Source organism: Colletotrichum orchidophilum (assembly GCF_001831195.1).
Source record: "Colletotrichum orchidophilum strain IMI 309357 chromosome Unknown Scaffold_34.1, whole genome shotgun sequence".
Taxonomy (NCBI): Eukaryota; Fungi; Ascomycota; class Sordariomycetes; order Glomerellales; family Glomerellaceae; genus Colletotrichum; species Colletotrichum orchidophilum.
In genome coordinates, this window is record NW_019172990.1 from 269,989 (window position 1) to 284,506 (window position 14,518).

The following is a 14,518-nucleotide window of genomic DNA, read 5'->3' on the forward strand; positions in this document are numbered from 1 at the left end:
CACGATCCTGTAGATCTCGGGGGGATTTTTGTGACGACGATGAATGAGAAGAAGAGACGAAGCGATCTATAGAGTTGGGATGAAACCTTTCGGAGACGGGCTTGCCGTGGTTGGGGCACAGGAAAAAAAAAAGGCTGCAGCCAGGAAACACTAAAGGACTGAAAGTCGGAGAGAAAAAAAAATAAGAAAGGGATTCATATGTATGCAAGTCTTGCAGATGCGCCAGAGTACGTAGGGTGTTTCCGATCGGCGGTCAAGATAAACTTCGGTCAAGACCTAGCACGGACGGGACGTTCCATCTGTGAAGTCTATGACTGATGTAGAGGCATCCCATCCAGGTTGACGAGACAGAGTGAGAGAGAGTGTGTGGGAACTGTAGGGATAGCGTCCACGACTGCCTTAAGACGCGAAAGGGTACAAAAGGAGAGGGAATGAGGGATAGTGCGCCTTTCGAAAAGGGATAGATATCCCAAGTCAAGTCACACGAAGGTGAGGAAGAAAAAAGATGGGCGGATTCGCAAAAGCAAATCAATGTTGGCGCATGCGAGTTGTGTGTTCGTGTGTGTGTGTGTGTGCCGCGCCTGTGGGTTCATTCTGCAGCACTTTACTTTGGCTGGGGAGGGGTTCATCGGCCATGGTTCATTCAATTCGTTCTGGATCTGCCCAGAGTGCTGCTAGGGTGCAGGGGGGGGGGGGGGGTGTGGTGGGTGGTTGTGGGTGGTGGGCGGTGGGGTGTGTGGTGTGGGGTGGGGGGGGGGGGGGTGGTGGTGGGTGGGGGGGGGGGGGTGGGGGGGGGGGGGGGGGGTGGGGGGGGGGGGGGGGGGGGGGGGGGGGGGGGGGGGGGGTTCCGCGTCACTCGAGAGTCTGGGCTGGACAACGCAGTTCTGTCGGTCTACTCTATCGGTCGAGACCCCTCCGACCGACTGGCCGTCCCTGTCATGAAGTTTACTAAATAGGAAAATAAACTCACCAAAAGGAGAGTCGAGCAAAGTTTCCGAAGCCCAAAAGAGAGAGATGGCAAGAAGCCTCCTCCATCATGAAGTTTTGTCCTCGTAAGATATCGTTACCCTTTAATTTGTGATAGAAAAGCATGCAATATCTTTTTGTACAGACTTGGTCCACCCTCTTGTAAACCAGCCTGTTGAACCCAAAAACAAACCAAACAACGGCCCGTGATGGTGGCCAGTGGTATCATAATGTCTCGTCGATGCAATTTTTGGCCATCTCTCTATTCCCCTCTCCCTCGTGTCCCTCCTCCCTCGAGAATGTCTCCATAAAGCGCGGCCCAAAAGTCCACCTGCATGATGCCACGTCAAGTATCCCCTGCAACTGCAGCAAAAAATAGGGAAAGGGAGAAGAAAAAAAGGATCCTGGGCATATGCCCCCCCTCGGCTAGGAATAACGCCGCAGCCGCCGTGCTATCCCCACACACCGCTCTCTGCCCCAAACCCAGCCACCTCACCGGACGAACCATCCGCGGCGGGGGTCGTCGCTTGGGCGCTTGGTTCTGGTCAGGGCCTGGCAGGGCAAGGTGCACACGCGATCGGTCGGGTTTCAATTGTAACCGTACTGGATCCCAAGCCCGACCTTTGGGTTCTCGCCGCCAATGGGGCCGCCCACCCGCATCTTCTTGGTCGGGCTCACCATATCCGATCGTGCCTCTTGGCCGTGACCGTGGCCGTGACCGTTAGACCCACCCCCGTTGAACTTGCGCTTGTCCGCACCGCTCTTGGTGATGCCAGAGAACAGCTTCGCCTGGAGTCTGGCGCTCTTCTCTGCCGGCGCCGGCGTGCCGTCGCGAGATCCAACGGAGCTTGCCACCTCGAAGCTCTCGCGGGGATCGCGGCGTAACATCTCTGACGCCGCCTGGCTCGCCTGGCTCTCATACACTTCCTCATCATCCTCTTTGCCGCTGCCACCGGGTAGAGGGCGGCGGGCACCACGTGAGTTGCGGGAGGCTTGCGAGAGGAACGAGGCCGACTTGGCGACGGACTCGAGGGCCTGGCGGGCGAGCTCTTCGTTGTCGTCGGCCGAGATGGTGCTCTCGCGGCTCTTGCGCGCGCGCTCTTGGATCCGCTCCTGGATGGCCGGCGGCGGCGTGCCAGGAATCATTTGAGAGTTGGTGTACCTATACCTAGGCTCACTCTGGGGTACCAGGTTCACAGAGGGCAAAAGGCCAGATTGCTGCTCATGACGCTGGGAGCCGGAGAGCGGCGTCGTCGGCAGGGCAGACAGAGACTGTGCGTTTCGGGTGTGCTTGGGAGGTATGCGGGCCGCGGGTCTGACCGCTGTCGTGGGCGTCGATGGCGCGCTGTTATTGTCTTGGCTGAGAGCCTGCAGCAGAGCCGCAATGGGCTCGGGGCCGTGGTCTCGGTCCACCACCCTGGCCTCGCGGTTGACCGACCGAGGCGTCTGTTGCTTGGGGGTAGCTCGGTGAGCCTGCTGCGGAGTTGAAACGGTGGTCTGCTTGGGCGTCATGGCACCGTGAAAGATTCCGCCCGGGCTGCACAGCATGTGAAAGTGTTCCCGATTCTCCCGGATACGGTTGAGGAGCATGTCCCGCTCCTCCGTTAGGCCGATAATTTCCTCCTCTTTGTGTGAAATGACCTTCTTGGCCATCTTGACTCGCCGTACGAGGCCTTCATTCTCGTCCATGGCCTCTTCATACCACATCTTCATCTGGAGATATTTCATCTGCGCCGATTCCGACGCGGCGCTGAGTTCGCGAACGGCATGCCGGGAATATTCTGCTGTCCTGAGGGCTTCGATCTCGCGCCTGGTCATCTCATGCTCCACCGCTGCCCTCTTGGCATCCTCGTCTGCCTGGAGGCTCAGCAGATTGTACTGTAGCTTGTGATGTGCGGCCTCCATCTTCAACTTGGCGTGTTCTGCGATGCTAGCCTGCATCATGGCTCGTAGTTCGTCTGCGGTCGCTTCGACAACCTGCTGAGGGGCGGGTGGGATGTATTCGGTCCCGAGACCTCCATCTCGGCGCACAGTCGTGTTGTGGCCAGTGGCGGGTGGGGAGAAGAGGGCAGATCGCTGGGAGGCGCCGTACGCGGTCTGTAGAGCGCCGTTGCCGGTGTGGGCGAGCAATTGTGACGAGGGAGGTGGAGTCAAGGACGAGGGAATAACGGCAGAGGAGCTCAAACGGTCGTCGTTGACTTCGGTTTTGAATGATTGATTGGACTCGGCAGGCGATGCGGGAACTTCAGTAGAGGGAAGCGTTACTTGTGACGAGTTCAATGCGAGAACATCGTTGTCCTGGGGTGTCGTGGGCACGGTTGTGGTGTCGTTGGGCTGCTGGGCCGCAGCATCGGGGGCGGTGGCCATGGTGGGAATGGGAGACTGACGAGCCACAGTTCGAGACGAGCTACCTTCGAAATGCAATCGGCGAAGGGTGCGTGCTGGTAAATGATTGAAGTAACGAGAGCGCGGGGTATCTGTACTACGTGCAACTCTGACGAAGGAGTGCTGGTCTGGGACCCTGGGAGCTGGATGTGGGCGAGTGCGGAGACGGGGAGTCGCGTTGAGAACCACGTCAGCGATGGAAACAAGGCAGCGCGGATTGGTTGAGAGAGGCCGGCGATGATGGAGACGCAGAACCCCAGCGAGACGAGGAGCGTTGGGTTCAAAGTAGAGATATAGAGACGAGGTGGCGGGGGAGAAAGGGGGAAAGAGAGCAAAGGCTCCTTTATGGGGTGTCTCTGTGCTCAACCGACGCCTTTGTCTGCCGCACGGGTTGACTGTGGACGGGTGTAGTGTGTGTGGTGTGTGGTGTATTGGTGATGGTTGGTGGGCGGTTGCTGTGGGAGCAGATGGAAATGGAGCGGCGCACCCAGAGCACGAGCCAGGACACAAGCAATCAGCGGAGCGCCAAAAAAAGAAGCACAATCAGTGAGCTGGGCGGACGGCCGGGGCTGGGAAGGGGACGGGAGCTGCCCCCCAAAGGTAAAAACCATGCGAAAAAGAAAGGCTGGCGGTGGGCGGCTGAGACGGCGCTAGTCCCAGACAAGATCCGAGGTGGGCTCGGTGACCATTCGGGTGAGGAGCATGGGCCAAGCTGAGGTAAGAGATGATTGATTTGATTGGCCTTTTCACCGAGGTGCCGATCCCCGTCTTTGAGCTCCCAGGACTGCCCCTTTTCTCCTAAATCAATTCACCAAGCCACCAGAGGCTGGGAACGGAAGCCGATTGTCATAGCTTCATCAACTCCAACCTCCGATACCCCGATGGAGTAAGGATAATGATGAGTATTTTTTTTATCCATTTTCCCACTGACTTGCGACTACAATCAATCACGCCTTGAGGTAGGCCAGAATCACCTCCTTAAACTGCTCAAAGTTGTCGACAAACGGCACGTGGCCCGCGTTCTTGATCACCTTGAGCTCAATCTTGTTGTCCTTGCTCGCCGCCTTGAATCCCGCCTCGACCTTGTCTCGCATCTCCTTCATCGCCTGCGGCAGATTTGCGTCCTTTTCGCCAACAACCAACAGCGCCTCGTCAACGCCCGACCCAATCCTCTCAAACAGAGGCCGGATATCGAAGCGGTCGCTCTGCAGCGCAAAGCAACACGTCTGGAATCCCTCGACGGTGGTCTGATTCATGATGGCGCGTGTGCGAGCCGCCTCTTGAGGATTGGCCTTGATCCATTCGGCGCCGAACCACCGGTCCATTGTCTGGTCGACCTGGACCTCCATGTTGCCGGTTTCCCCCGCCGCCTTGGCCCGCGGGCCGAACAAGTCCTCCACGCCGGCGTGCTTCGGCGACGAGCTGATGGTATCGCAGATGGCCAGCTTTTGGATGATGCCGGGGTACTTTGTGGCGAAGTAGAAGCTCGTCGCCGCGCCCATGGACACGCCGACCCAAGCGAAGAGCTTCTCGAGCTTGAGCGACTTGACGAGCAAGTGCACGTCGTCGGCTATCGTCTCGAACTCGGTGTCGAGGCCCTTTGGTGCCGACGACCTGCCGTGGCCGGGCTGGTCAAAGCGCAGGGTGCGGAAGCCGTTGTCGTGGAGAACCTTGACAACATGGTCCCAGAGCGTAAAGGGCGCCGCAAGCGAGTTGGCTAGCAACACGACGGGCTTTGCGTCCGGGCCCGACAAGTCGTATGAGAGAACGCGGCCGTCGGGCAGGCTAAGTTGCTGTGCAGATGCCATTGTGAATCCCGCTCTTCCGGTGTTCGGACCTTGATGTGATGGATGGTGATGCTTGACCGCTTTTTTCAATGTAACCACTGAGAGGATGGGTGCCGGAAATGAACGAGACCATGAGCCAAACTATGAAGGAAGCTACGGACTGGAGTAACGGCCCACCCGTGATCGATATCAGGGAGACGACAACCTCAACCTCTTGAGAGTTCAGGTTCGCGTCATTGTCATGTGACGGCCGCGGGGTCGGATCGGGGTAGCAGCTTTCGGGAACTGGCAAAGGTGGGGTCGTCCCTGCCCGGCACCCGATGAACTTATTCTAAGTACGTACCTAAGGTACCTCAACCTAGTGGTAGCCCCACCGAGCCCGAGCAACACGACTCCGCCGGCCGCTCGGTATCCAAATCGGCACATCGCGGTCAGCTATTAACTAACTCTCAAGCAGAAACAGAGACAAAGAAGAAATCGCTTGTCCATAGTGCAAGTTGATAAAGTGCAAAAAACAAGATGCGTCAAGGACAGGATTCGAACCTGCGCGACCGAAGCCACTGCCTTATCTGGAATCAAGATTTGATAGCAGGGCAGCCCATTAACCACTCTGGCACCTTGACTAGTGACTATTGGTGATTTCAGCAACCTCGCGCACTAAGTCGGGAGCAGGGGATCATCACATGCGCTCCGCACGAAAGAACTCTGGAAGACCCAGATCAGCAGCATCATCTGCCGTTCCACAGAACCTAACAAGACTCTTGGATTGACCTTGAGATTAGGTAGATGGAAAATGCGTGTAAGTCGCTTGAAGAGGCTTTTGAAAAGGATTGCTGGAGGGAGAGAGAAAGAAGGAAAAGAAACGCCAGCGCTCGAACTAAAGCATCCAAAGAAAATCTTTCCAAGCTACCGACTCTGTCGCACTGGGCACATGCTGTCCCTGGTTCGTTGCAACGCAACCTTACCACGCCGGCGGCATCAGTGCGACAAATGCCGTCCATGCTTCAACGGTGTCGTACCTCGGATGGAGACCAGCCCTCTGAGTACATGAATAGACGGGATGCGGCCATATTTCTCGACTGCATTGATCCCGCCAGATATGAATTTTCATTATTCCCTGGATTTGCCTCAGTGAATCTCGAAAATGGTTGAATTGGCGATTGTATTTCAGCAATAGGAGGAGTCGGAATCGCCTTACATCGCAGTGATTGTTCACATCTTGTCCCTTGCAAAATATAAGTGCCGACAGCAGTTCGAGATTATTCTCTTATAACTGTAGGACAAATTTTCAAACAGTTATTCAAGGAAAACAGGGATCAAACAGCTCAGAGCTGTACGTACAAATCTTGTCAGCGCGGGTTCACAAACAAGCTCAGCCAAGCTAAAGTCATTGCATCTACTCACGGGTCTCAGTGCGGGTGGTTGCGAAAGTCGAGTCCCATTCAGCAACGCCCAACTCTTCTTCGGCCTCCTTTACAAGCGCTGAAACAAGGAATAGAAGAGTTCTCTCTTGAATATGAAGGAATTAGAAGCCTAAAAAAATCAAACGAGGCAAGATACGGTCGGGAAACTTCATTTAAGATGCTTCATAACAGCGTGTAAGAAGCTGTTAGTGCGGGAATATGACCTGACACTGTTGTCCCATCCGCCGCTGGGAGCTTGGTGGTGGTGACGGTTGTGTTGACACAGTGCATCTTGCGCGCAATCCGAGACGTGTAACTCAAAAGACCTTTGTCACTGTTTCGTTGTGTTATTTCCATGGCCTATCGTGGTTCAAGGCTTTTGAATAGTAGAATGTGGTGGAGTTGACTGTTGATCATCCCATCAAGGTTTCATATCCTGCTCCATCATTACATCTATCCAATACACGTTCCCTTGCGTCTTGTCCATACAAGACCAAGTCTCTCTTGTAACAATCATTATCTGGCGTACTGGCTTAGCCGTCAAGGTGCCTTCGAAAGATTAGAAACGTGAAACAGCCAGTCGTCTGGCGGTCAGTGATGGCTGGCCAGAAGCAATACTCGCCACAGGGCTGTATCTCAAGGAATCTAAGGGGGTGAACTCACGATTTAGAGAAAGCTCGCTGCAGACACTGACCAGAAGCAGTGGCTGGATAGAACGAAATCGCATCGAGATTGGAAACCCTTGTAAAAGGTCGAGAACGTGTAAAGCAAGACAGCTCAGCCACGTGCCATGAAGGATGACTGATCCATCGGGAAGGTGAGGTTCGGTATCTCCGTTCATGTCCGGCCAAGGTGACGAGGTGGAAGGCGTTGTAACTTGAATGAGTACATGTAGATCGGGAAAGTTGCAATAGAGTTGCAGGAGCCTAGTGCACCGGTAACCCTCTGCTATTTCGAGAGATGGTCGGTAGGCGTCATGTCAACGCCCGAGTCCATGACGGCAACTCCTGTTGGAAGCTCTATTTTGCAAAGCCGCGAATAGAGCTGCTCCGCTGCCTTGATGGCTGTGATGGGCTGCTCGATGTCATACCTGAACGAGTGCTGGCGGCGGCGGATCCGTTTTCGTTCTTTCCTGGCTAGTGAACCAATCTCGCCTATGACTTCTGGTAACTCTACTCCGATACCGATGTGCCACACTATCCTTGAATAAGCTGCAAAAATCGCTTAATCAAATAAATCAAAAAGAACAATTCAAATACTATTTTAACCAGTGGGCGCAAAAATGTTGCGAGGCGTTGATAGGGGCCAATGCTCACCTCCAAAATACGTAGCCGTTGGTGTTGAGTGTAAGCCAACCAGCGATATTGATCCATCCTACGGAGAAGCTCTGAAGTATGTCAGAACTAAAATGTGAACATCTCCCAAGTTGCGGGAAAGAGGGATTACCATCATCTTCCCCCACTTCTGTGTCGAGAGTGCATAGACGTATTGGTATTGTCCTCCCACTGTCGGATACAGGGACGCCAGCTCTCCAAGACTGGCACTCAAGGCGATATTGCAAATGACGCAGAAGTTAAAACTTTAAAAAAGGAAACTTGTCCAACCGAGGATATAACAAGACCGACAGATCCAGCCAGAGAAATCCAGGTACTTTGAGAATCAACATCAAAATCCGGGCGTGTGTGTATTGTAAGTCGGTGGATAACTTGAGAATGGTCATAGCCATTCCAATCATGGTGCTTCTGGAGAATCGCTTCTACAAGTGGCCACCTCGGCCGCCCGCTGTTGTTGTGGCCCGAAATTCTTGATGAATAACTGGAGAATAAAATCTGCTTTGACGGACTCCTCGAAAGCGCAGCTGCCTATCTCTAGTCCGGGCTTCATATCGTGCTCCCGGGGTACACATGCATTGATCATGTGTACTTTGCTCCAATAACCACTTTCAATTCAATAAGATTAAAATTCAATCAACACGATGGTTTAGTCCGTTCATTGACGCTTGAGAGAATTGATATACAGCATACTGGTTTCAACCTCGCGAACCCACAGATTCCAAGGTCGCATCATAGACCACCTTGTAGTCTTATCAGAAGCCGCGCTCTCCTCCGGACTTAGACTCTTCAGGCCGCCGGTAGTTCCAGTGACACCTTGAAGCATCAAAGCAGTGGTTTGGATACTTGCATTTTTTTGCGTATAGACTGCCCGCATCACAGCCAACTCAATACTGTCAGCAACGACTGTGAATCCATGCCCACGCATTAACGTCACATTGTTACCGTCATCAAAGTATTTTGCCAAGTGGGCACCCATATTCTCGGTACGCACAAGCAGGTCGTGGACGTCGCCGTCCTCCATGTGGTCTGCAGTATCGAACATCGGCACACCATTGGCACCAAGGAATCCACACATGTGACTGACGGCCTTGAGCTGAACACCGGATATGGTGTAGGGGACCACGGCCTCGGAGTGGCTGTGGATCACCGCGTTGACTTCGGGGTGCCGCTTGTAGATCTCCGAGTGAATGCGCCTTTCTGCAAAGCCCGGAAGTGAGTCCACACTGACTGGCTCGGCATCACCGATTCTGTACGCAATAAGATCTTCGACCCCTGTAACCTGGGCTGGAGCAACGTTGCGAGACATGACGAAGGTATCAGGCTCGGAAGGGTGGCGGAAAGATAAGTGACCGTAGGCGTCGACGACTTGATGGAAGTGAAGAATGTGAGAACCATCAATGACTTTACTAAGGAAGCCCTGGAGGACTCCGCTTTCGGTAATAGAAGACATCCTCACAAGATGTGTGTCTCTGGAGCTGGTGATTGTGCAGAAATGTGAAGGGGTGCAGAGCGGTATACATTGATGACGGCTAGAGTACAAAATGTTGGAGAGGTCAAGAGGGCCGAGCGCGCAGCCAGAAGCAGACAGATCAGCGGGCCGATGATCGGATTGCGACAATGTCGCGGGGTACGAGCGCCGACTTTGAGCGGGGTCTGTCCAAAGGCATTTGGGGAGATGGAATGTCCGTTTTTTGGGTGCATGCGCGTGGATTTAGCATATTTTGAATAGTTACATGCAAATCAACCTGCTGACCAGATTCATATGTTTTTGATAGCAACGACCCTTTATTCAAAATCGGCCTCAACGGGCCTCTGTTTGCTCTTTTGAAACAAGACCTAAGTCAACCAAATGGCTTTCTAAGATCTCCATTTTGAACGGTTTCTTTAATATTTTATCGAATCCAAGCCTACGTGTTCTGTCCATATCTCGTCCCATCGAGCCGCCAGCAGTCATCACTACAATGTAGCACGGCTTGAGGTTGTTCTCGGTTTCGAATGCGCGAATGAGTCGTGTAGAGTGCAGACCATCCAGGACGGGCATCGAAGGGCTCGTTAAGATGCATTGATAGGTCTGGTGTCCTTTCTTGTATGCTTCGAATGCTTCCTGGCCGTTGCCAGTCAAATCATACTTGTGGCCCAATCTGTCCATCTGCTTGGCGATGATTTTCTTCCAACCATGATTGGGTTCGGCTAAGAGAATATTGATCGGTGGCGGCTTGGATGTTGCTGTGATGTGGTAATCTGTTTGAGCTGAGCTTGATAGATCTGATTGCTTTGTGCCCAATCCTTCCATCAGCCGTGATTCATTCTCTTGTAGGGATTCGTTGCTTGGGAATGCCATGTCGGCGGAAGACATCCTCTCTTCGGTGGTTCGCGAAGTGGCGGGTGCGGGTTTCATCGCAATGTAAAACGGTTTACCGATCAAGGGAAAACACAGAAATTTTTAAAGAACAAGATGTAACGTCCAGAGTTCGTTAAATACCTACCAGACATTGTGCAATGAGAGCCCTGCTGCCTGCTCGGCGTCTCGCTTACTCGAGGCGCAGCATTACTAGTCAGTACGTCGATGTGGGTTCACAGGAGCGTACAACGTGGTTTACATGTCGAAGAACTTACTTGCGGAAATAAGTTGGCTCCAACGTGATACATACACACAGAGTTTTCCACCGTGATTGCGGACAGACGTGCTACTCTCCAGGGTTTGTCACCTGGTGAAGAACTGACTTGGTGCAACCAATCCCCAATCGACATCCGGTGCTGCATATGATATGTCAACAGAATAAATCACGAGAGAGTGTCAACAGCTGATGATGGCGGTCGAATGCACATCGTTCCGTGTTGCTAGGGGTTGTCCCGACGTAGCCATCACTCTGAGCCAGGCGTACCCGATGCCGGCCGGAGATGTGGGACCGCGAATTTATGGGGCCGGCTTACGGGATCGGGTTCAAGACAGCAGCAAGAACTGCCGAATATGATACCGTCTGTCGTCCACGGGAAAGCCGGGGGTTGGAATCCCTGCTTCGATACCGAGTGATCTCTCATGGACTCTCCGCGCGGACTTCAGGGTTCTTCGGCTGTGCCGTCTGCCTCGGTCTCGCGATATTCCAGAAGCTCAATCCCTGAAGCTCAGATTCGGGTTGGGACGCATCTCCCAATCAAGTCGGCGTAAATGCGAGACATGTCCAAACTCTATCTTGTTCTTTTGCCGTCTTGCAAGGCAGGGTGCTGGACAATTCTTGCTTTCAGCTGATTGCAAATGGCTGGGTGCCTCTGACAAATGAATCCTTGCTAAATTCAATTGCCCGGGGCTATCCGTTCTTCCCCGCGTCTTCTTCTCCAAATATTGGGTTTCCGCTATGTATCATGGTTGTGTACTTTAGCCAGGTCTGGGGTAACGCACTGGGTGGGACCGCGTGACACCCCAGATCCATTTTCGCTCCGCCTCGCATGAAAAAGCATCTGCCGGCTGCTGGTTTCGGGATTCGGTCACTGGTAGGACCAAGGGAGACGGGGAGGCATTTTGGAGTTGGTGCTAAGAGCTCGGGTGCTCGGTCAAGTATCCGCAGGAGCACGGCAAATCGGTAAAAAACCCAAAACACTGCAAGCCCAGGAAACGGTTGCTTCTCCAATGGCCTGCCGTCTTGTTCATATTTTTGAACTCCGGCTCCGTGACCTCGGCAAGCTAATGGCCAACACCTTGGTAATTCGGTCCCCCACATCCCCCAGGATCCAGCTCCATGTTTCGGGCTACCTAATCGACATCGATTTCCTAACTTCCTGGAAGTCGTATCTACGCAAACATTACCTTTATAGAACGAGGAACCCGATACTAAACAGTGACTTGTTGTTAGAATCGTGCTCTGAGCCTGTAGCTATCGAGATCAATCAGGCATAGGGCAACAAAACTACCTTACTTTCCAACGTCGAAAACGAAGAAGCGAGAATCATGGCGCTTGGTAAGGTCTCCAACCTCACGCAAGTCTCATCCACGAACTGGAGATTTTGGTTCGGATTGGCCACAATGAGAACCACCCATACCATGAACACATACTTACTTTACAACAGTCGCGGCCGCAGCGCTGGCTGGTGGCATGGCCTCCAGTATGTACGTGGACGCCAAATACCACTTTTCCAAGGACTTCAAGGCCCTCCGAAATCGACGGACGATGACCAAGGCAATTGAAAACTCGAGTACGGACTACAAGATCCGCATCTGAACGCCGTGAGACTGACCAGAGATTTAGGCAAGACCAGTCGTGTTTCTCCGTACTATTTCTTCGAAGAATCGGTCCAGAAAAATCCATACGAGGAAGCTATCTGGACACGAGGCGGCAGCGTGTCGTGGAAGACGACCTACGACCGAGCGAACCAGTATGCGCAGCTTTTCCTGTCGCAAGGAGTAAAGCCAGGAGATTTCGTGGCGATCCTCATGCAAAACTCGCCCGACTTTGCCTTCGCCTGGCTAGGACTGCTTGCGATCGGCGCGGCGCCCGCTATGATCAACTACAACCTTGTAGGCAAAGCCCTCCTGGGCTGTATCGAGACCAGCACGGCCAAGCTGGTACTTGTGGATGGAACTCCCGAAATCGCCGCCAAATACATGGATGTACAAACCGAGTTGGATCTCAAGGGGGTCAAGGTTATCAATATTGGGGAGGAGAGGGAAAGAATATACCAGATGGATCCCATCCGGCCGAGTGATGAACTGAGGAAGAGTATGACGCCTAGGGATGCAATGGGTTTGTTCTACACAAGGTAGGTCCGTTGGCATCGGCCTTTGACTTTTCTGACGGTCTCAGCGGAACTACAGGTCTACCTAAGGCCGTCCTCTTGCCAGCTGCCGCAGCAGGTAGTCTCGTCTTGTCGGTGAGCAAACGCTGCTCATTTTGTCTCCCTGCAGCATGCTGAACTACTTAGAACGACCTCGGCCTCCACCCTACAACCGGCGCAAACGCAAGATGCTACGTTTGCATGGTAAGTGAACGCAGGAATGGTCCAGCGAACATGGCGTCTGATTAGGTGGATGTAGCCGTATTACCATGGAACAGGTGGTATCACCATGTTATCACAACTCTTGGTGAGATCTTCCGTCCAAGTAGCACTCTGCCAGTCATGGCTAACACGGCTGTAGTCCGGATACACAGTTTGCATGGCGCCCAAGTTTAGCGTCTCGAACTTCTGGGAAGACGTCCGCGATTCCCAGGCGACTTGGTTTATCTACGTGGGCGAGACTCTCCGATACCTTCTAGCCTCACCGCCCTCGCCGCGTGACAAAGACCACAACATACATGGTGTTTTCGGTAACGGCTGCCGGCCCGACGTATGGAAACGGTTCCAAGAGAGATTCGGCATCGACACGATCTGCGAGTTTTACAACAGCACCGAGGGCGCATTGGGGCTTCGCAACCTCTCCCGGGGTGACTTCTTTGCTAATGCTCTGGGCCACCACGGGCTTTTGCTCCGACTCAAGTATAGAAACATGGTGGTGCCTGTACAGATTGACGCGGAGACCGGTAACATCATACGAGATCCAAAGACCGGCCTCGCTTTACGCGCCTCGTACGAAGTCGGTGGTGAGATCCTAGTCGAGCATCCGGGAGAACGAGCGTTTCCGGGCTACTTCAACAACGAGGAGGCAACGAACAAGAAGTTTGTCCGCGACATACTGAAGAAGGGAGATTGTTTCTACCGGACTGGAGACTCGTTACGACGCGATAGTGAGGGCAGATGGTTCTTCCTAGATCGGTAAATATCAACGACTTTTCTACCCTCGCCCATTTTACTCACATTGGCCCAGTCTAGGAGACACGTATCGTTGGAAAGGCGAGAACGTATCGACTGCAGAAGTATCAGAGGTTCTCGGTCACTATCCGGGCGTCAACGAGGCCGTCGTATACGGCGTCCAGCTTCCTGGACACGATGGCAGAGCTGGCGCGGCAGCTCTTGCCATCGCCCCAGACCAAAAAGGATCTTTCAACTACGCCGATTTTCTCCGGTTGGTCGAACGTTTCAAACCTTTGCATGTAACAAAATTGACGTGTCTGCAGTTACGCCCGCTCAAAGCTTCCGAGATACGCCGTGCCGGCTTTCATTCGAGTCTTGAACGAGGGAACGGCTTCACACAATAATAAGCAGAACAAGTTGCCGCTGAAGAATGAGGGCGTTGATCCAAGCAAGATCCAAGGTGGTGATCAATTATTGTGGATCGAGAAGCACGGAAAAGGCAGCACATATGTGCCGTTCACGCAGGATGACTGGAACAACCTCGGTTTGGGTAAGGCAAAGTTGTAGTTGGTATAGAGAGACACAGAGATGAATGAAGATACGAGAGGGTTACATGCATGTTCAACAAGCCCATTTTTATGTTTCCTTACTCAACATTCTCATTGGAGTCGGGAAACTCACTAGAAAGAATCCCTTCATGGGACGGAGTGATAGATCTGCAAATACCGTAGGGGCATACCAAGACTACTCCAGATGCTCCGGGCCGCTCGACTGCCGCTGATCGACTGCTCATCCAATGGAAGCCCGTGAAGTAAAATGTATGGAATCAAGCGTTGCGACGGCGTCGTCCAGGATGTGACCAACCCCGCACGATGCAATCAAGCAGCACGACCAGCGTGCGCTGGGGAACATCCCTGCT

At 53.3% G+C, this 14,518-nt stretch overlaps 5 protein-coding genes across 5 annotated transcripts; 1 reads left to right on the forward strand and 4 right to left on the reverse strand.

The window, feature by feature from the left end:
* Positions 1 to 1,554: 1,554 nt before the first annotated feature.
* Positions 1,555 to 3,333, reverse strand: CORC01_05060 (uncharacterized protein; the record flags this gene model as incomplete). Its single annotated transcript, XM_022616707.1, has 1 exon — positions 1,555 to 3,333. The coding sequence occupies one exon, from the start codon at positions 3,331 to 3,333 to the stop codon at positions 1,555 to 1,557; it is 1,779 nt and encodes a 592-aa protein (XP_022476848.1).
* A 965-nt stretch (positions 3,334 to 4,298) lies between these two features.
* On the reverse strand, positions 4,299 to 5,159 carry CORC01_05061 (uncharacterized protein; the record flags this gene model as incomplete). The annotated part of the gene is made up of 1 exon (XM_022616708.1): positions 4,299 to 5,159. The coding sequence occupies one exon, from the start codon at positions 5,157 to 5,159 to the stop codon at positions 4,299 to 4,301; it is 861 nt and encodes a 286-aa protein (XP_022476849.1).
* Positions 5,160 to 8,530: 3,371 nt separating this feature from the next.
* CORC01_05062 (class II Aldolase and Adducin domain-containing protein) lies at positions 8,531 to 9,325 on the reverse strand (the record flags this gene model as incomplete). Its single annotated transcript, XM_022616709.1, has 1 exon — positions 8,531 to 9,325. One exon carries the CDS (start codon positions 9,323 to 9,325, stop codon positions 8,531 to 8,533), a length of 795 nt encoding a protein of 264 aa, XP_022476850.1.
* A 351-nt stretch (positions 9,326 to 9,676) lies between these two features.
* CORC01_05063 (response regulator receiver protein) lies at positions 9,677 to 10,216 on the reverse strand (the record flags this gene model as incomplete). Its single annotated transcript, XM_022616710.1, has 1 exon — positions 9,677 to 10,216. The coding sequence occupies one exon, from the start codon at positions 10,214 to 10,216 to the stop codon at positions 9,677 to 9,679; it is 540 nt and encodes a 179-aa protein (XP_022476851.1).
* A 1,605-nt stretch (positions 10,217 to 11,821) lies between these two features.
* On the forward strand, positions 11,822 to 14,166 carry CORC01_05064 (AMP-binding enzyme; the record flags this gene model as incomplete). The annotated part of the gene is made up of 9 exons (XM_022616711.1): positions 11,822 to 11,831; positions 11,941 to 12,066; positions 12,120 to 12,630; positions 12,675 to 12,741; positions 12,793 to 12,849; positions 12,905 to 12,952; positions 13,007 to 13,620; positions 13,673 to 13,870; positions 13,923 to 14,166. The coding sequence occupies 9 exons, from the start codon at positions 11,822 to 11,824 to the stop codon at positions 14,164 to 14,166; spliced, it is 1,875 nt and encodes a 624-aa protein (XP_022476852.1).
* Between the last annotated feature and the right edge of the window lie 352 nt (positions 14,167 to 14,518).